Here is a 21887-nt window from a genome sequence, read left to right as displayed (position 1 = left end):
ACGACGGAATGGAACATGAATAAACATGTCATGCCTGCGCTGTCTTGCTTTTCATATCACATTATGATTACACACTTGTGGACAGAATTTGGTTGCCCCCTTCAATTACCAAATTTGGGTTGAGGTTTCAAAATTCAGGGTTTGAAATTAAGATTTCAATCTAGGGTTAGGGTGGCAAATAAGGGTTGAAAACTAGGATTAGGGTTTCAAATTAGGGGCTAAAATTAGGGTTTCAAATCAGGATTGGGGTTTCAAATCTGGGTTTTAAACGGGGGTAAGGGGTTCAAATCAGGGTTGCAAACTAGTCTTAAGGTTTCAAATTAGGGTTAAAATGTCAAATTATGGTCTCAAACAGGTTAGGTTTCAAATTAGTTTTGCAAACTTGCGTTAGGGATTCAAAGTAGGGTTTGAGGTTTGAATAGGATTTTCAAACAAAGGATACGGTTTCAAAGTAGGGTTTTAAACTAGGGTTAGGGTTTCTAATTAAGGTTTCAAGATAACGGTTAGTGTTTCAAATTAGAGTATGAAACTAAGGTTACAGTTTCAAATTAGGGTTTCAAAGTAGGGTTTCAAACAGTGGTTAGGTTTTCACATTTGTGTTAGGGTTTCAAAGTAGGGTTTCAATTTATGTCTATTTTCACACAAAAAGTTATGGCTTCAAATGAAAGTTGCAAACTCGGGTTAGAGTTTCATTTGGGTTAAGTGTTTCAATGTTTCACAATATGATCAGGGTTTTAAACGACAGGGCTGCATTCTAACTTTTTTACTCGGAGTACAGTGTCCTCCAGCCTGACATTTTAGGGGTGCACACTGTAAATTGACATATATTTCGATAAATGGGCTTACATGAGGAGCAGAAGTTTGTCAGTAACAATAAATATTAAAGAATGAATTAAAAAAACAACTTTATTGGTGGCACACGTGAGTCAATAAAAAAATGCACATTTAGGGTTCATTTGTATTAACGTGCTACTGTGACAATAAAAAAAATCGATTTAAAGATTCAATTCAAATGTAGTGAACATGAGGTCAACAAATATTGTGCCTAAATAAATTTTTTTTAATGATTCATAAAGATTGAATGCAAAAGTAATGTACTAAAATGTTGACTACAAGTTAACGCAAGTGTCTTTAAGTGGTGATACCAAAAGTAGCGCTCACTCAAACTATCCTGCTCTTTGAGGATCATTTGACTTCTTTGCAGATAACAAACCTTGGCATTTTCATCGCAGAGGTCAAAGGTCAGCTCCAGGTTAGTCATGAAATGGTCAGCAAATTCTGGATACATGTCCAGAACCTCCAAGAGCTCCTCCCGCTGGATGGTATGCAGGTCGCAGTAGCTCAGCACCCGCACATCAGCGCACGATTTTCCCGGCTTGGCGAACGCGTGGATCATTTCGCCAAAGATATCGTTCTTGCCTGTAATCGACACGCGCATGGCTGAATTTTTACATTGTGACCAGGTGGTAAATAACGTCTAATACGACCAGACTCACCCAAGATGGCTACAACGACATCATCTTTGAGGATCTCGATGGAACCACGCGTGACAAAATATAGCATGGTGAGCACGTCTCCGCTATGAACCAGTGTGTCACCAGGGGGCGCGTGCGTGGTCTTGAACCTCATGGCCAGGGCCCGGAGGCAACCTTTGGTGGCACCGCAGAACGCCTGACAGCCCTCCAGGAGGTTCTTGTTGAGGTGAAGGCAGATATCTGCCTGGAGGCACTCGGGGAAACCCTTCAGGACCTAAAGCAGACATATTTGTGGTGAGAGCCAGTGCAGGAGACACTTTTTTTTACATCATGTCCGTGAGTCCGTAGGGGTATAAATTCATGAAAATGTCAGATTTTCATTATTTTTCACGGGACCTATTTATTATTATGTGTTGTATTTTTGAATTTGACTGACGCTTTGCAGGACAAATGGGAGTCGGAGTGCATCATTGTGTGTGGGTTATTTATTATTGTTATATATTAAAAAAGTATTTTATTTTTTAAAGAAAAAAGTAGTTCAACTTTAGATGTACCTTACTTCCTGAGTTTTCAAATAAGGAATTAAGACAGTGACCAAGAATTTTAGCTCACTAGTAGTGCTGTGCACCTCCAAACCTAAGCCGTGGTTGTGGCGCGGGTTCGATCCCCTACATAAAAAAAAAAAAAAGATCTATCAATTTCAAAAGACTTAAGACTTCAAAAGAGAGTTTTGTTTTTATTTTCTACCCCTACAGAGTAAGCATACGTTAAAATCGTTATTATGTATGGCATGATTGAGTAAACAGCATTATTTAATTATCTTGAGGCTGGGCCAAGTGTCCTTTTTTCTTTTTAACTCAAAATATGGTCACGCTTATGATACCAGAGTGATGGTAATATGCTGTTTTAACAGTAGCCTATAAGGCTAAAGGCTACATTGTGGAATATGATATCAACAGCAGCAGCGTAAACAAATTGTACACATGTACCTCCTGCTCTTACCGGAGTGGTCCAATCATTCCATTTGGCATGAGGCAGACATGAAAAAGACAAACTTAAATAAGTACTATTAACAGTATTGTGATGTTGAACATGACTTAGTGGAAGAAGCAGAAATGCACTAACAAACTGTAAGGAGACATATTTTGCTAATTAATTCATGTTATATAATGAAACTAAAACAACCCCCAAAAAAATACGTCAGAGATCAAGACAACACAAACAGCCCACTTTTCATTGTCTTGAAAGAAGCCAACTTTAGTGCCTTGGCATAGCTTTGTGTTACCATGACGACAAGCTAGCGTGTGCCCCGAAGGCCTGTCAAGTGCGGCTGACTCATTTTCTGACAAAGGCAATCCCCCAAAACACACTCAGCTCTGTGTTTTTACACTTGATGCCTCAATCAAACCAACAGAATGTGCATCTTTCATACCATATTCATGTCGATGCCGTTGGTGTACGTCCAGGCATGCTGAAAATACTCCTCCAGCCGCTGCCTCAGTGGGTTTGGGATCTGGTGAAAGCGGATGAATTCTTTGACGCGGAGCATCTGGAGGTGATAACGGGCCGTGCTGGAATACAACCTCTGGATGATGGCCGATACATTCCCAAAGATGCTGGCGTACATGAGCGCTGAAAAACACAAGTCGAGTCAAATGAGGGCTTGGGACGGGATTTGAAACAAACACGCTGATGGTCAATTTTTCCAACATTTCGGTGCTTTTTGCATGACTTGCCATTCATTCCCTAAGGAGCTGAATGGAAAAATTCACAACAAGTATTTGATCCAAGATTGGACCACTACCAAACAAATATTACTGAAATGGTGATTTAATTGCATTTGCAAAGGTTGGCGATAGAATACGGCAAATTCCAACTTAAGTACACATTTGGGCTACTGAACTTGGTTGTGAACTAGTGTTAATTTCGTCAATGAAAACGAAACAAAAATAATTTCGTCAATACACATTTTTCCCCGGACTCAACCTAGACTAGACTAGACTAAAACCCTTATTAATAAACAATACTGGGACTAAATCAGTATGCATTTTCATCGACTAAAGAAGACGAGACAAAAATGTACTTCACGTAATAACAACTGAAACAACTAAAATCTGATGCTGGCTAATTTACTAGCTCATAGCAACCACTTAGTTGATATATTTAATTATGTGTGAAGTTGTTTTTCATCAAAAAGACAGACAGGAGGTGGATTCATGGTGAAAGGTAAAAATATATATTTTTTAAATTATAAAATAATATTAATTCAACGGCTATAATGTTCCAACAATGATGTTAACCCAACCGCTAGCTAACTAATGTTGGCTAACTTACTAGCTTGTAGCATGGAGCCATAGTAGCCACTGTAATTATGTGTCAAGTTGTTTTTCATCAAAAAGACAGACAGGAGGTGGATTCATGGTGAAAGTTTTTAGGGTTTTTTTTGTTTTTAAAGTAAATTATAAAATAACATTAATACAATGGCTATAATGTTCCAACAATGACCCCAACCGCTAGCTAACTAATGTTGGCTAACTTACTAGCTCGTAGCATGGAGCCATAGTAGCCACTGTATTTGTGTGTGAAGTTGTTTTTTATCAAAAAGATGGGAGAACATTTTGTGTGAAATAGTTGTTGATCCAAAATGTTCAACATAATCTGCTGACAAAAAATATACGGGTAAAACGATTGTCCTGACTAAAACTCGACTGAAATGTTGACAGTTTTTGTTGAGTAAAACTAGACGAATAAAATGATGTTTTCTTGGACTAAAATAAAAACGAAAAGGCTAGATTTATAGTAATAAAAAAAAAATGGGATGAGGTTGACTAACCATGATAAAAACTAACAACTGGACCAAAACTGACAAATAAAAATGGCTGATAAAATTAAAATTTTTGTGAACGTAAAACCACCTGTTCTACAATTACACATCCCATCATGTTTATGTAAGTGGGAGTTCATGAGAGGATTCCCATAAAAGCACTCACATCCAATGAGCATGACACAAATAGAAAAGATTTTCTCCGAGTTGGTGTTGGGGGAGACGTTGCCAAAGCCCACGCTGGTCAAACTGCTGAAGGTGAAGTACAGCGCAGTCACATACTTGTCTTTGATGGACGGCCCTGAGCCTGGGTCACTGTAGTTATATTTTTTCCCTAGGATGAAAAACCAAAGTATTATAACGTATCAAAGGTTTCCCGAAATATAAATAACGAGACAATCACCTATGGACAAGCCCAGGTTGTCTAGCCAGCCAATTTTGTGTTCCAAATAAGGCTTTTCCACATTGCCGATGGCGTACCAGATGCAAGCCAGCCAATGAGCGATGAGGGCAAAGATACACATTAGCAGCATGAGCACGGCGGCGCCGTACTCAGAGTAGCGGTCCAGCTTGCGTGCCACGCGTACCAGACGCAGGAGGCGGGCCGTCTTCAGCAGACCGATTAAGGTGGTGGTCTGCGACGCAACACAAGGACAGTGGAAACTATTCAGAACAATTTCAAACTATGGTTGAATATTATTCACAAATTCACCTCGTTGCGTTTTTTTCTGTAAAACTTATCCTCAGCTATTTGCTGAAAATGTGTAATACAATGGGTTCACATGAACTATGTCAGAATTTTGTCTATTTTTGAATCACTTTACATGTTGAATTGTAAATCATTCACGGGTAGAGTTCTGTCCTTCTTGGAAGCAAGTTATTGTGTGAATGCTGAAAGCACGCTTGTGATTTCCGGATTCTTTATTATAGCATTTTATTCCGCCCGCTTTTTTTTGGGCAGTAAAAAGTCCCACATAATACTTCTGATTTACACCATTCACATTTCAATGTGCTTCTTTTTGCACAATTTAACGTCTAATATCAAAATGTACCCTTTCATTTTCAATGGGACAGACATTCAACTTTCCACTCCAACATCCATATATACAACTTATCATATTATCAGGTGAGTGATACTGCTGCGGTGGCCCAGTAGTTAAAGCGCATTGGGTCCAAATCCCGCTTGGAGCACATTTTAATACACCTTCAATTTCACATAATTGTCTAATTATTAAATATTCATTGTATTTAATGCCATTTCGCATGATGGTTTTTTTTCTATATTATTCCATTCTATTCTAACGTTAAAATTCAACGCAAGTGTCAGCATTATACAATTACATACTATGTCAATACCATTTCACAACTCTTTGACTGAGTTTAGTAGGGTGGTGGCGCATTTGTACAGCACAACATGAGAACAGGGTTCGAATCCCTGCTTAGACTGATTTGCAGTTCAAGTTCTATTTCTTTACCATTGAGCTACAATTGATCATTTTCACATATTTCATCTTTCAGTTTACTTCATAAGCATTCCACAAATATTCGCATTCAGCTTTCAGCATTCACACGCATTTTCTCTAGAAATTGCACGTGTAGTTTTATCGAATCTAATCTCATGATTGAAAGCATTTACCCTGTTTTCTCAATCACTCTGCCTTGTTCAAATCATCTCACCTCATCTGATCCCGATCCAAAGATGAGCAGGTCAAAGGGGATGGCGGCCACCATGTCTATGAGGAACCACCCTTTAAAGTAGTGGACGGCTATCATGCCCGGGTGGCTGACCACCTCCTCATTGATGTTCACGTACGTGGTCCGGAAGTTTATGAGGATGTCTACGATGAACATGATGTCCACCATCAAATCCACTACGTTGAGCGGCGAGCAGGAGTAGCCGCACTCCTGTCTCCTCTGCTCCTCGATGTCGTTGAGGAGGAAGGCGGCGGAGTAAGGTGTGAAAATGGCCGTGTAGATGACCAAGAGCAGGATGAGCCAGTCCCACACTGCTTTGAAGGGGCTGTAGTGAAGGATGGTGCACTTGTCCAAGCGCTGGGTTTGGAGTTTGTACTCAGGCAACACATCGGCACCCAGCGAGAGAACCTGGAGAGGGTGACGCATGATATATGACCACTTTTTGACAAGCACTATTTTAGTTTGAAGCGTAGGATTAAATTTTTTTCATCTAAACCAAAGCGCTTCAGTCTGTTTTCAAAGGGGTTACGGTGTGCACTAGGGATGGGCAAACCTTTGTACTCAAGACTCACGTTTGATTTTGAAATCAGTGATGGCGATGAGTCAAGTCATTTGAAGTTAAGGTTAAAAAAATAAGAGGTCCAAATCTGTGTATTAACTCATTTGCTCCTAAATATTACCATGCTGTTTTTTTTCATGTTTGTTTGTTTTTACAACGACGATCAGCAGGTGGCAGCAGAGTATAAGAGATCAACCAGGGCCATGTTGCAAAAAGCTGTTTTCCCCACTGTCTTAAACAGTTTCTGTGAATAATGATGACATTTACATATATTCTAATGCTAGAGATTAGAGACTCTAATCTTTATTTTGGTAGGTTTCATGTTTTTATAGCAATAGAACACAATATTCTGTGGAACTTGCAAAATCAGTCAAAATCCAGTAAAACAGCCGGGAGTGAATGGGGTTGCTTCAGTGAAAATGGCTGTGAGTGAATGAGTTAAAGGAAAGTATTTTTATTTATTTTTTGTTAAAGCTAAGGACTCCTGCTAAATGTTAGACAAAACTCCTCTCTCCCTTGTTTTTTTTGTAAAAAAAAATATATATTTTTTTTTTTACTCTTTTTGTTATGAATTTATTATTTTAAATGTCTTGTTGTATGACTAATTTTTGCTTCATGCAAAGTGCACTATAAATAAAGCTGACTTTATATGAAAATTAATCTAAATCAAGTTATGTAGTTAGTTATTATTTAAGTTAGTAATAAATTCATAAAGTACGGTAAAAACAATTAAAAAGAAGTGTAAAAAAAAGAGTACATAAAAATTTAAAATACTTAATTTTAATAATCAATTAATAATTTATTCACATTTTTAAAACGGTGATGTTTAATCAAATCATAATTAATTAACCAAATGTCTATACAGTACATAAAGCATGTAAATGTACTATTAAGTTTAGTTATTTACCATTTTTTATTGCCTATTAATAACCATATTTTGCTCACCCCTGCTGTCCACTACACACTGCTTATTAGTCAAAGCTGTACTTCCAACTCAGTTAGGTTAGTTTGGTACACTGACACCATTTTGAAGCCGTCTAACCAACATGTTTTTTCCCCATACTTTTTCTCAACTGTATCTTCTAAACAGTAGACTTGACATTTCTATTCGGACATACAACCATATTCTAAAAAAAAAGGCAGCCTAACTTACAAGTCCATCACTGCACTTAACAACAACTATTTACAACAAACCTTGAACAATTACGTAGGAAGCAATATGAAAGTGACTAAAAATAACAGGCCGGTTCCTTGTAGTTTTTCACTATTTTTTATCACAATCGCATGAGAGCAGTTTACAGTACCTGTCCTCGTGTATTACATCTCACCTGTGTGACCTTATCCGTGACGTTGTGCGTACGGTCTTTGACCTTGGACGCAATAACGGTCTTCTCAGAAGAGGGGGGCGAGGGGCACTTCTTCTCAACGTTGGACTCTGAGAAGTTTAGCGTGATGAGGGGTATCCTGTTGATGGTGCTGTACTTGTTGAGGTTGGAGTCAGAGGTGGAGCAGAGAAGACTTGATTTGATCTGGATGAGAGGCCCTGAGGAAATAAACCCAAAGTGAGAGGACAATCCAGTGTTTATCTTTGGCTATAATAATGAAGGAAGTGAGTTTGATCACATCACATCACAGACGATACAACATTTGTGTAGTGAAACATGAACTCGGCACACTTTTAATCCATCAAGATTGGACAAGAATAGATGTTTTACTCGGCGACATCGTCAGCCTTCTTGTGTTTGGATTATAAAACAGTTACAATATTTCTAAAGCAAAGTACAGAAGCATATACAGTACGGTGGTACTTTGACTATAAGTGCCGCAATTGAATTTAGTTTTGAGTCACGATGGTGTCACCTGTTAATTTTTTATTCTTTTTTTGTGCTGTAAGTCAAGTTACCACTGCACCGTGTTGACACGTCGTCTCCACAATACTAAGCACTTCACCTTCATTTTGAAAACACATCACACAGTGACATGAGTGAGTGACCCAAAGTGAACTCTGGCTGACACAGAACCAACCCCGCCCAACTCCGGCTGTGATTGAGGGCATAGGACACCGAAACAGACAGTTGAGGATGAAATCTGCATGCACAGCTTCTAACAACTGTAAGGACGCATGCACTGGAAGGAAAAACAGCTAAAGCCATACCACCAGCCATCCAGGTGCGGGACACTAGAGGTAAAGGGAAAAGTGGCATTATACAAAGTAGCTTTGATATCCTAGCTTTTGATTGAATGTAGTTATATCAATTATGTTTCATTCATCATAAACCCTATATTGACCTATTGGGGTTCCCACAAATACGATACATGATTCTGGTTCCTTTATTTGTAATTTTTTTTTACGTACACAGAAAAATCTGTAGAGTAAATTTGACTCTAAACTGAGTCTATTTGGTCCTACTCTAAATACAGTAAAATTTCCACTTGGAAGAGAGTGGAATATTCAGAGCAACCAATGCTAACGCTAATGCTAACAGCTAACTGTTAGCCACGAACGAAGAAGCAAGTCTTTTCAAGTCAAAAGGCTCAAGTCCAAGTGAAGTCCCAAATCATTGTTGTTAAAGTCCAAGTCGAGTTGCAAGTCTTTTAACATTTTGTTAAGTCGAGTCTAAAGTCGTCAAATTCATGACCCGAGTCTAACTCGAGTCCAAGTCACATGACTCAGTTTAGAGCAAAATTTTACTGTGTATAAATAATATCCCAACGTTTTTAATAATTATTTTTCGAAAATCATTTATCATTCAAATTCAAAGAATGTTTCATTCAGCACAACCCATGCAGCAAGCATACTTGAATTGTGCACTGAATGCATGTGAACCAACAGACGGGAAGAGGTTCGATACAATGAAAATGCAAGAAGTTTCCCTTTGTTACCTTTGATATTGCGGCCATTGTCTACGATGGCAGCAATTAATTTCAAAGAAGGTGCAGGGGACAAGGAGAGGAGGAGAAATGAGAAAGGAGCTTCTGTTCTTCCATGTATGCAAATTGGATCTGACATTAACCCACCACCAACGACCCTATGAGCAACATTCGTTATTTTGTAGTCAACATGTAACTGTATTGTGTTGGCGCCAGATGCAAAAACAAAAGGGTCTAGACTTCCTCTTCTTAACACTTTTCGGGGGTCGCCGGCGTGATTTATCCTCTTCTACAACTTCTACTCTAAGCTCCAGCTACCTGCAAGTCTTCCTTAACCACATCCATACATCACTTCTAGTGTACTTTCTCTGCACGTCGGAACCAGCTCAATCTGGCCTCTGGAGCTTTGACTCCAAACCTCCCAGGTTGCGCTTCCTCTTTGATGAGCACATTTCTGATCCTCTTTTTAAATAAGAAAAAAAAAATCATTATTTAAGCCCTTCAAAAAAAAAATGTTTTAAACTCACTGGTGCGATATATGCATGAATGGTCATTTATGAGCCCAACAAAGCAATTTATCAATATTTCTCCCTTTTTCGACATCATCCGAGGTTGCCACTTTGTATTTCAACCACCACTATTTTCATTCAGACAGCAGCACCAAACACATTTCATCATCCCAGAAGAGAAAGCTATTCTGATTCAGGCAGGCATTAGATGAAAAATGTGCCTCGCGGCCACCACAAAACATTCATCAAAAACGCCAACGTGTGTCTCGGATCCTACTCCTCTTCCCGACTCCAAAGTGGAGCATAGGGGAGCAACCACCAAAAAACAAACTACAGATCTTCAGCAACAGATGCTTAAGATCAAGACCAGCCTGGTGCATCTGGAGGGGCGAGACAATTCCCGGTGGGTGGAGAATCTGCAGGCAGGAGCCCACACGTTCATTAAAAAATCGCACAAGCACACATATTCGTTTTATCGTAAATTGACTCATTGTTAATCAACTGTAACTCCAATGCTCTTTACGTACGCCATTGTATTATATATAGCACTGTCTGCCTGCCTTTGTTACTAAGAGAAACTTTAATCCGTGAATAGAAAAAAATACTGCATTACCCTTTGTACAAAAATAACACATAAAGGAGGCAAAGCACAATCACAAGTGTTACTATTAACAGCAAACAAAGCATGATGGGAAAACCGCATACGATCACTGTTGCTCTCTTCAAGTTAGTGCCAGTCAGCTCATAGTGTACCAAAAGTGGTGAGAACACGTTTCAAAATAAGAGTACTAACAGGAAATAAGTGTGTCGTGTTAAGTGTAAAATGTCTTATCCCATTTAATGTACATTGGTTTCTTCTTTACCTTTTTTTGTGCCAATTTTATGTTCACGTACTTAAAATAAACAAATAATCGTGCTCTTGCAAGAGCATTCAATTGTAAATTAATTTTTTTGATCAAATGCAATATGAATATAATTGGAGGAAATGCTCATCTATTTTACATTGATACGCAAACTGTAAAATTGTGTATGTTCATTAAAACGTGAACTAAAAAGTGGGCCGGTCTGAGCCCTGAAACTCCGGGGCTGAAAATGGGTCTGCTTAAGATTCATCTGAACATCAGATGGCTTGAAAAGCGCCAACGACATTCTATGATAGAGAACATTCCAGAAGCCTATCAACTAAAGTGTGATGAAGAGAAAGTGAGAGTGAGATAGGACACACTTGAGGAAAAACCAACAGACAACACACAAGGCAGGCAGGCACTGGACTGGAATCCAAAGCGGCCAAGACATACTATGGAAATATCCGACTGACGACTGCTCAAAACGCAATCTTTTAGAGGGTTGTGATGAACTGGACTCACTTTTCCAATACTTTAAAGACCCATAGCGCCATCTAGTGGTCAAAGAATAGCATTAGAAGCACGCAGGAGCACGCACACTACGGTAGCTCAGAGAGACCACATTTCGCAAGCCTACCACGTGAACAAACGAGCATATCGACGAGCGACGGCGACTTGGCAGCCGTTGGGAATTAGCCGGAATTAGCCGGAGAAGCTAACAAGAGCAGCTAGCGGAAGGAGCTAGTAAAAAAAAAAAAAAAAACTAGTAAAAGTCTGCGACAGCAAAGCAGAAAGTGACAAGCGACGGGCCCGAAACACGGGAGTTCGTGACGACCACCTGCAGGTCCGAGCTGTGGAAGGGAGGTAAGCTGCGGTCGACCCACTGGGTCTGACACCCGATGGCCAACTACATTCGCAAAGTTGTCCCTTTGGGGATCCGTAGCAGGAAGATGGCGGCGAGTAAGGTGAGACTACAGTTATGTAATATAATTAGTGATTACTAGACCTGCGATTATATATATACAAATATATATATATGTTTATGCGATACAACATATTTTTTGCATATAACATTCGGTTTACAAAAATAAAGATTTATTAGTTCACCACTAGATGGCGATAGGGATCCCTGAATGTCCCTTTAAAAGAGGAACACATTTAAAGAAATATTGAAATGACAGGATTGTATGACTTTTATTTTTACATGGGTACAATAGAATACCAAAGTCCTACCTTCGCTGGCGTGCCGATCCCTGAAGGCCACCCTGGAGTTGGAGCTAAAACCATCCACGTTGTAGAGGGAAGAGGCTCTACGAATACGACATACACTCTCCCTGGATGCAGTCGGAGTGAGGCCTGGGATGGACGGAGCGGCGATAATCGTGTCCCCCTGGCTCTTGTCGCGAGTCTGGATGCCAGCCTCATTTGGGTGCAATCTGCCCCAAGGACTTTTAGGCGACGAGTGACTCAAAGGGCCGGAAACGGGCGTGGAACAAAAGCTTGGGACGATGAGGGTGTGGGTGTCGTTGGGGTTCGAAAGACTCCAGCTCTCCCGGACGTTTGCGAGTTGCTCGTTGCACATTGCCATGGAGTCGTCGCTGTGGCAAGGAGATTCCACCATCACGTCGTCGGGGTCCTCCTGAGGCAGGGACTGCTTGCTGATGCCCAGAAGAGGTAAAACGGGCAAACGGAAATGGAAGAATCTTCTTGTCCCTGAAGGAGAAGTTGGGTTATAGACAGCCAGAATTTTCATTGTGTTTTGTTTGCATTTCGTATTGTGTAGACTTGGATCTCGCCTGTTCCCAAACATAACTACTAAAATGTTGTGTATGTATTTTATTGCTTTGATATTATTGCTTGGAGGGGAAGTTTAAAAATTTTGTGACAATTATATGTGACCTCACTAGTCTAAACATGACATTCGGATTTATATTACATTTGTGAAATGTAAATTATGCAGTAAAATCCAGCCGTTTTTATCCATCTCAGGGGGCAGCCATTTTGCCATTTGCTGTCGACTGAAGATGAATGACATCACAGTTGTTCAGGGCTCAGGAAACAACCAATCAGAGCTCACCTGTTTTCTGAAGCTGAGCTGGGATTGGTTGTTAACTGAGACCTGAGCAACTGTGATGTCATTTTAACAAGATAGCAAGTGGCAAAATGGCCGCCTTCTGATAATGATAAAAACAGCTGGATTTTACTGCTTAACTCATATTAGACTAGTGGGGCTGCATAGATCATATTATTGTCAAAAAAAAATTGGGGGGTTGACTTCCTCTTTAAATACATTTTTACTTACGTTGTTCAGCTTTGGAAGGTGAAGCGCGGGTTAGTTTCTCCACTGAGTCACTGCTGCCCTCATCCAGAATGTAATCAAAGTTGAGAATGAACATCATGACAACACCCTCTTCATTCTTCATCGGGATGATATGTGTAGCACAGAGGAACTTTGAGCCTGACGAAAGAGATTGAAACATTGTTAGTCAAACTATACATGACATATTTTCAAGTCATATAGCACTGAAGTAATGATACTTTGCCAGCCTGTAAAGTAGTCAGTGTACATCTTATGATCCAGTTTAAATTTAAATAATAAATAGTTCAACACAGTCATTAACTCATTCACTGCCATTGACGGCTATAGACGTCAAAAATTCATTTTAACTATTTCTATTAGTTTAACTTTTTTTTTTCCACTTTTGTTAACAAGAGTATGAAACCTAGAATTGTTTTGGGTACATTTAGAACAGATATAAAATTTGTGATTAATTGTGAGTTAACTAGTGAAGTCATGCGAAAAATTTTAATTTTAATTTAATCACAATTTTATCAAAATTTCTAAGAATGTTTTCCCTTTTTTTTTTATAAATAAATAATTGTAATTTTTTTATTTTTTATTTTTAACAATCAGTTTTTAAGAAAAGATTCTTAAAAATTTGGAGCGTCAGGTGATTATTTTTATTTATTTATTTTTTAATCGTAATTAATCGCATGACTTCACTAGTTAACTCACGATTAATCACAAATGTTATATCTCTTCTAATACAATTTTTAAAAAATCTAGGTTTTCGGGAATAAAATGGGGGAAAATGTTAAACTAATAGAAATAGTTTAAATTAATTTTTGACATCTATAGTCGTCAATGGCAGTGAATGAGTTAATGTTGAAACCAGGCAACAAAAGTGATCATGCAATTAATTGAAAATGCCCACGTAATAAAATCATCCATCCATCTATCCATCGGAGAAAAAAAGACCCAAACATTTATGGCAGCATAACTGAATTCAGAATTTCATATCGGACTTAGTAATAATATCCGATTTAGTGGCTTTATTTAATTTGACTTATTAAACCCCTTAACAATGGGCTCTAGTGTCCACTTTGCACCTGTACTTACAGTATATGTGTATATTTATGTTTAAAAGGATGACTTATGTGTTTGGTTGTTTGTCTGGGTCTATAAAAGTGGATCATACCCAAATGTGAGCTCCAGGAGAGAATCCCTGCCCGGCTTAGTAATACTTTCATCTCGAATTTGTTTTATTTTTATTTTTCCAACCTGCTCTGTTGGGGGGTTCATTTCTAATGCCAATATTTTCATAGAGTTTTCATGTATGACTGATCTCAGGAAGTTGCGCAATGCACATTCAGTTGGAACATTTCTAGAAGATCCTCACAGTCAAATCAGGCTGCAAGTCGACTGTCGGCAGGAGGTTATTTATAGCTCACTCTGCCTCAACTCATACAGCAGCTCTTTTCGAGAGGAACTTAACATCCTGTCCACAAATTCATCAGAATGCAGAAATGGTCAATAGATAGTTTCCCCCCCCCCCTCCTCTATAATTCTACAATTCATTTATAAAAATACAAATATTTTTTTCGCAGCAAGATAATAAATCAAGGGCTTCAGCTGACTTTAGGCAGCAAGAGGTTGATTTATGTATTGGGGAGCCGGGATTCTGCTGGGCTCAGCAGTATGATTCCTTTAATCGTACATCACTGTCACCACGATAGGAAGAAGACATTAATAAGTCATATTAAGTCTGCTGATATGAAGAGAAGCAAGTTGATCACTATCATTGAATCCCCTATTGGTTGAGGGGGGTTGACCAATTACTAACAAACAAAAAAGAAAAGAGAAAAATATTGTTTGTTTGTATGATATGTAGCTACAGTATATCACAATAGCACCACATAGTAAAGTGATCAGTTTGATTTTACATTGATAAACATCAGTGTATGGGTTTTCTCCAGATACAGGTTTCCTCCCACACTCCAATGTCAGAATCAGATGTATTTATAGAGCCTGTATGTTATTTGAAAAATGATAGTAGTAGTATTGGTTGTTAGAAAGATATATAAATTACAGTCAGCCGTTAAGTAATAAAAAGCTACAATGATTGAATACACCGACAGCAGCACTACAAGAGATGCACACATTGCAAAATCTTCCAGTTTGACACTCATAAGACAAAAAAAAAGTCCACCAGTTAAGGAATGTACTGCTAAATATAAACTCGTAAATATGCATGTACAATTATGTTACAACTTGATTTAATATTGCAATGAAAAAAATATTTCAACATTTTTAATGAAGACTTGTTCAAATGTATTATTTCATGCAGCAAAGTATAAGATTTTAAATGTCGCATCCTAATGCGGTCCGGTGGCTATAACACATTTCACGCAATAAATAATTAAGGAAATAAGATGACTCTTGAGCACGTCGTCCAGTTTCAGTTTCATTTGATTTAATTTCCACTATCAATAATTAAGACTGTGCAGCTCAGTGTGCATTTGCAAGCAGGCTGAAGGGCAGCACACACATCCTCATATTGATGTGTTGTTGAGCATCAAGGTTCTACTTTGCAAACTTAAAACCATTTTTTTTAAGAATAGCATTGACCGATAATCATTCTTGTTTACTTATCATAGATTTGTCAACAGAGATGCAAGCATGTGCCAGAGATAAATCTTAAAACAACACTAGCGTTTTGGGATTATGAGGATTATTCTTCAACTCATTCTGTGGATAAGAGATATACGTGTTAGAGCCATGGCTTTAAGTGGATATATTTTCATGGTTCAAACGGGCTATGCAGGCATAAGAAAAATGCCACATGTATGTATTTGACTGACATTTGACAGTTGACAGGGGCGAGAGGGCTTGATTTTTCACCGTTTTGAATCTCCATTTTTTTTTTAATTCATTCAAATTTGGCAGGCTTGCAAACCAAACTCTATAATAATATAATAATAATAATAATAATCAAATAGATTACGTACACAAAAGTTTGATAAAAAGTACAACTAACTTTTTTAAATTTGTTTGCTTTTATGAAAAATTTGTACAAATAATTTTTGATCAAATTGAACTACACTACTTTTTAGGTATGGATAACTTAAAAATATAAAGTAGCTGTAACTTAATAAAATGTTGTTATTTGGTGATTAAAATCTTGTATTTATAAGTTAGTAACTGAGAATAAGTGATTTGCTGTGACAGAAAGCTTCTACGTAACTATGTATAAAAAAAACAATTTAAGTTGCGTGCAATCAAATCATTCAAGGGAGGTAATCGGTTACCTCCCTTGAATGGCTTTTTTTTTCTTCTAACTTATTCAAGTTAACAGTGTTGTGTGAGAAATTCAAAAGGCATTTTTACTTTACAGGAACTTCAAAGCAAAGCAAAGCACCCTCATAACTGCATTGCGATGCTCCATTACTCTCACAAGACAGTCAAGTGTCTCGATTCTGTGCAGCCTTTTTTCGTATTCTGTCACTGGCGTTAGTAACCTGCATGTACCGCCACCATTTCACGTCAATGCAGTTATCAACTTTAAAGACAAGTCACAGTGTATACATATGTTTTGTTCATGTCGCGTTGCAACCGCATGTGTAAAGCGATAATATGCCAAAGAGCTAATCCTTCCTGATACAGGATTTATATGTAGCTCATGCTTGACATTCCTTAGATATACACGAGCTTGAAGTGTTCCAGTAAGCAGAAGACAGACAATGCTTATAATCATAAGGACACGGTCTTGTCCTTTGACATATTTCTGGTAGCTTTTAAAAAAAAAAAAACGTCGAGCTATAACAATAATCTAATGTTATTCAATATTGGTATTGCTAAAAAAAAGAGAGAATGTTTGCAGCATATTTATCTGACAATGGTAATACCGTATTTTCGGGTAAACAATCTGAAATCATTTGAAAGCTTTTTGACCTAAGTGCCCTGTCTTTTTAAAATCAGATTCAAAGAAATCAGCATTTTGACAACAACAACAGTCAAACGAGACAAAGTGCCAGCTTCTCAATGCCTCTTGTTTCGGAAATGCCATTTGAACATACTCGTACTAGTTTGTCCACAGCTTCAGTTCTGTTATGGCTCATTAGCATTTACAGTGCATCAAATGGATGGATGGAAAGAACACAATAGTAATTTCATCCCACCATGGGAAATTTCGGGATTTTATAACAGCAAATGGATAGATAACCCCTTTCAAAACTAACTGTAAATGTTCCCCATGAATAGAAACAACGAGCAAAAGAGGCCGACGGGAGGCAATAAAATAAATGAATGACATTCTCTCTCAAAGATTCTTTCAGGAGCCATCAACTCAAAGCGGGCACAGGTAGGCGGGGGGTAAATCATGAAATACGATGGAATCAAATCTGTCGGGATGGCGTAATCCATCTCCCTTTTTGCAGACATTGTTCACTATAAAACTTGAGGGCACGGAAGGTGGCCTGCTACACACTGTGAGCTGCTCATTTAAAGGCAAATGACAAGACCGAAAGGGGGCGGCGGGATGTGAAGGACAAACTACTTATAGATTTGTCTCTACATAAAACAAAAGTAAATTACAAAGAAAAACATGGACGTCTGCTGAACATCAATATGCAGATGGGAGACAAAATCTGCTTGCAAAATGCAAAAATGAGTCGTGGGGTGAAAAAGGACAATGCAAATGATAACAGTCAATCCGAATATTTTGCTCACACGGTCTCACTTCAACCACTGTGAAGGACACAGGGAAACATGCTCATGCTGGCGAAAAGTTTGGAACTTTGCACGATGACTTATATTAGTAAGTTACTTTTATTACATGGTGGTAAAGAGCTCAATCGTAAACATCAAAAATATTGATGGACAACATATCCCAGGAACATAATCAGAGATCTCTGTGCAAAAAAGACAAGATACTACTAGTACTAACAATCCTCAACCCTACGAAGAGATCCTGAACATGAGTAATTGTGGCATTATGGGAAAAAATGTGTTTTTAGCATTTGGCTTGCCTTTGAGGTTTTTACCAATACGTTCAAACAACTTTACCAAAACGTTTGAATGACTTTATCAAGACGTTCCAACGACTTTCCAGTACGTTCAAACAACACAACCCAATCAAAACTCTTTACTCCACATTGTCAATTCCACGCTTGACTGATAGACAACCATATGGAGGCCACTGTGGGATTATTTATGATGGAGATGTTTTGTGTTTAAATTCACACTGATATTTAGTCGGGCTGCATTTTGTCCCCTGTGCTTTTTTTCCCCCCTCGATGTCCATGACTTTGTTATGAAGAAAGTATAGAAATTTAAGCTCAATACGATCGATAAGAAGCTAACAGATTTGGATTTAGCTGAAAACATGACATTGAAACTGAAAAGGATCACAAACAATGACAACCCCACTCCGAATGACTCGGGAGTGTTAAAGATGATCAACTTTGGATGTTTTTTTTTTTTTTATATATATAAAATTGAGAAAACATGCAACATGCAAGATTTGCAATGCAAAGACTCATAATTAACTCAAACAATAAAGTAATAATATTCGGCCTTCCTGGGTGGAGTTTGCATGTTCTCCCCGTGCTTGCGTGGGTTTTCTCCGGGTACTCCGGTTTCCTCCCACATTCCAAAAACATGCATGGCAGGTGAATTGGACACTCCAAATTGTCCATAGGTGTGATTGTGAGTATGGTTGTTCGTCTCTGTGTGCCTTGCGATTGGCTGGCAACCAGTTCAGGGTGTACCCCGCCTACTGCCCGAAGCCAGCTGGGATAGGCTCCAGCAACCCCCGCGACCCTTGTGAGGACAAGCGGTACAGAAAATGGATGGATGGATGGAATAAAGTAATAATAATATGGAGACTGGTTTTGGATCCCAAGTGGACTTGCTTGAAATTGACCATCTTGATTTTTTTGTTTAACCACAGTAACCTGTACGACCGCGTAATAGGGCTACGTATAAACTTTTTGTTCTTAGAGCGTGGGGGCAATATTCAGAGAAAAAAACTCTCAAACCTTCCACTTAATAAAGTCACAATTTGTCACTTTATAAAGTGGCAAATTTACGAGGTTTTTTTCTAGCAATTTGCCACCTTATAAAGCGGCGAATTTGCGAGTTTTTGTCTCAGAATATTGCCCCCACCCTCTAAAAAAGATATATATTTATACCTGGCCCTATTACTCCCACCTCTGCGATAAAGTACATTTCTAAAAATGTATCCATTCCAAGTTGACTTTTTCAATACATGATTTCAGACATACAAAAATAAGCACCACATCATATATCAACCTTTACACAAAGTCAGTCAAGGTCACTCACCATCCTTGCGTTGGTACATGATTTCCACCTTGCGTTCCTCCGAGCCCAGGAGGGCCTGAGCTACTTGGGTGATGGCGTACCGGCTTGTGGACTGACCGTGCAGGAAGTCGCACGTGCACGACTTCTGCATCACATCCGGCCGGGAGAAACCGGTCATCTCGCAGAATCCGTCGTTGCAGTAGATGATGGCGCAATTTTGCACACAAGCATTGGCGATAATGAATTTCTTATCTGTCAACAAAAAGTTGAAGGAAATGGTTCGTTAGACTTGGTGCCAAAACAACAGACATTATAGGCTGTCAAAACTAGCAATTGTCCCTATGAATTTGTGCACAGCTGTACGGTACGTTTTTATTCGAGAAAGTTGATTTTGTGTAGACTTAATTGTCAAGTTTTACCTTTTTGTTTTGTTTTGTTTACTTTTAAATGTCTAAAATTATTTTGCCTTTAAATGTTGTATTTTAACTATGTGAAGCACATTGTGTCTGAAAATGAACTACGTATATCAATAAAGCTGCCTGCCTTGCTTTTTGTAGTGACGCCACACTGTTGAAAATATTAGAGTGGTTCAACTTAAAAAATTAATAAAAAAATAATTTAATAAAAGTTCAATTGCTGCCTTAACTCAACTTAAAAAAAAAGCTTATTTTTTTCAACTCAGGTAACTAAGTTGTAAAAGTTCCCGATTAGTAAAAATGTATTATTTGAACTTGATATTCTGAGTTGAAATTAATTACTATATTACGTTATCCATTCAAGAAAACTTGCATTCTCTTGTCAAGGAAACTTACAATGATATGCTATTTCAACTCGCATAATTCAGTTATACAAATTGTTGTTTGAACTTAAAAGTCTGAGTTAAAACAACTCACAACATTACATTATCCAATCAAGAAAACCGGATTTTTTTTTGTCAAAGGAATATACAATTCTATGTTTGCATAAATTAAGTTAACTCCAAATGTGCACCCTACTCCCTATAATGCCCTACTGAGGGGTCACACTATTTTGTAGGGGTGTCCGAATATCCAGGGAGCGAAAATAGGGCACTCAAAATTACCCACAATTGCACTCTGAAAAGCAGTGAACATCAATGTTCACTCAACCGGATTGATATGGACCACAATGCATTGCGAGTGACAAAAAAACATGGCGGGAAAACTCACATTATTAATAGTTATGTTGACACATTAAAATTTTATAACCTTGAGTTGCAATGCCACTAACTCACAAAATTAAGTTGACATTCCATTACTCATTATCTTGAGTGGGAGTGAATTATAAAAACAAGTTATGATAACTAATTGAGGGTATCCATTTTTACAGTGCACTGAGGCTTTCATTTAGTTTAAGTTCTACTTCTTATCTTGGATTTTATCTTATTTTGGAAGACTTGGCTAGTTGTAGGGGTGACTCTTTTAGAAAAAAAATCCGACCACATATGTTTAGAGCTTTGTACCTTTTTTGCTGTTTTCCAGCCAGCAAACCAATAAGTATTGTTCTTGGGGTAAATGTAACAAAAAGTGAAAATCATACAGTATGTCGATTCACTACACAGAGAGAACTATTTCAAGATCGACCCTGGTGAGGAGAAGTGGTTCGGAAAATGGATGGATTGATGTATTTTTAATTTTGGTGACTATTGTTTACAGCTACATTATTTAAAACCTTATCTTTTTACGTAAGAGCCGATCAAAGTATCATAAATGTATATAAAAATGCACGTTCTAGTCATAATGATGATTATGATAATTGATGATATTAACCCAAGGGTGATTATTTCCCAATAAAAAGCGTCAATATCACAACAGAAGCTATCTTGATTTACATAATAATAATAATAATAATAATAATAATAGAAAGAAAGAAAAAAAGAAAAGAAAAGAAAAGAAAAGAAAAGAAAAGAAAAGAAAAGAAAAGAAAAGAAAAGAAAAGAAAAGAAAAACAATTATGCAGGCTTAAGTGAGATTTGAACTGAAATTAAAAGATATAGTTCTTGCACCTGTACCACTAATAGGAGGTCTCGGTCCGCTCGAAAGACGATTTTGGGGTGACGATATAATCAACTTAAAGAGCGATAAGGGACTCGTGCTTTATGTTTATATTTGAGGGGCGCAGCATGCAAGACAGCACATGTAGGACACAAATAGCATACACTGTACTCACTTTGTCCTTCGAATTTACGAATTATTACTCCGAGAAATGTATTATGTGGAGCCACGTGACCCCTGCGGACCGGCATGATCCCCCCCCTCCACCCGCAAAAAATAAAATGAAAAATCAGTTCCTTTGGTCACCAGTCAGTCATGGTGGTCAGGAAAAAATAAAGCCCCCCATGACGCACGCTTGACGGGCTTGGCTGTTCGCGTGCATGCGGGAGCCAAGAGCAGACAAAAGCGATCTTGCTTCTCATTTCCGAGATCCTCTTTTGTGTCGATACATAACATGCAGGAGCGCGGTGCATTGTTTGTGTGGTAGTGCAGATT

At 38.2% G+C, this 21887-nt stretch overlaps 1 protein-coding gene across 4 annotated transcripts in view; it reads right to left on the bottom strand.

The window, feature by feature from the left end:
- The window catches only part of LOC147179903 (voltage-gated inwardly rectifying potassium channel KCNH7-like), a 27820-nt gene extending 5933 nt beyond the window's left edge, over nt 1-21887 (bottom strand). Inside the window, exons 1-13 of one of the 4 annotated variants that reach the window (XM_086067610.1) lie at nt 21568-21887; nt 19402-19632; nt 13081-13236; nt 12012-12491; nt 9437-9457; nt 8709-8732; nt 7882-8096; nt 5977-6402; nt 4703-4934; nt 4466-4633; nt 2908-3107; nt 1497-1749; nt 1214-1419 (exon numbers count right to left, since the gene is read on the bottom strand). In XM_086067610.1, coding sequence (XP_085923736.1) covers nt 1214-1419; nt 1497-1749; nt 2908-3107; nt 4466-4633; nt 4703-4934; nt 5977-6402; nt 7882-8096; nt 8709-8732; nt 9437-9457; nt 12012-12491; nt 13081-13236; nt 19402-19632; nt 21568-21643 — 2688 coding nt within the window. In that variant the 5' untranslated portion in view covers nt 21644-21887. Of the gene's footprint in view, nt 1-1213; nt 1420-1496; nt 1752-2906; nt 3108-4465; nt 4634-4702; nt 4935-5976; nt 6403-7881; nt 8097-8708; nt 8733-9436; nt 9458-12011; nt 12492-13080; nt 13237-19401; nt 19633-21567 lie in introns of all 4 variants that reach the window. The other 3 variants (XM_086067611.1, XM_086067612.1, XM_086067613.1) reach the window with 3 other exon arrangements.

Source organism: Leptonotus elevatus, chromosome 2 (assembly GCF_054856555.1).
Source record: "Leptonotus elevatus isolate MCC_2025b chromosome 2, RoL_Lele_1.0, whole genome shotgun sequence".
Classification (NCBI taxonomy): Eukaryota; Metazoa; Chordata; class Actinopteri; order Syngnathiformes; family Syngnathidae; genus Leptonotus; species Leptonotus elevatus.
Note: the sequence above shows the minus strand (reverse complement) of the source record. Positions and strands in the feature narration are given on the sequence as shown.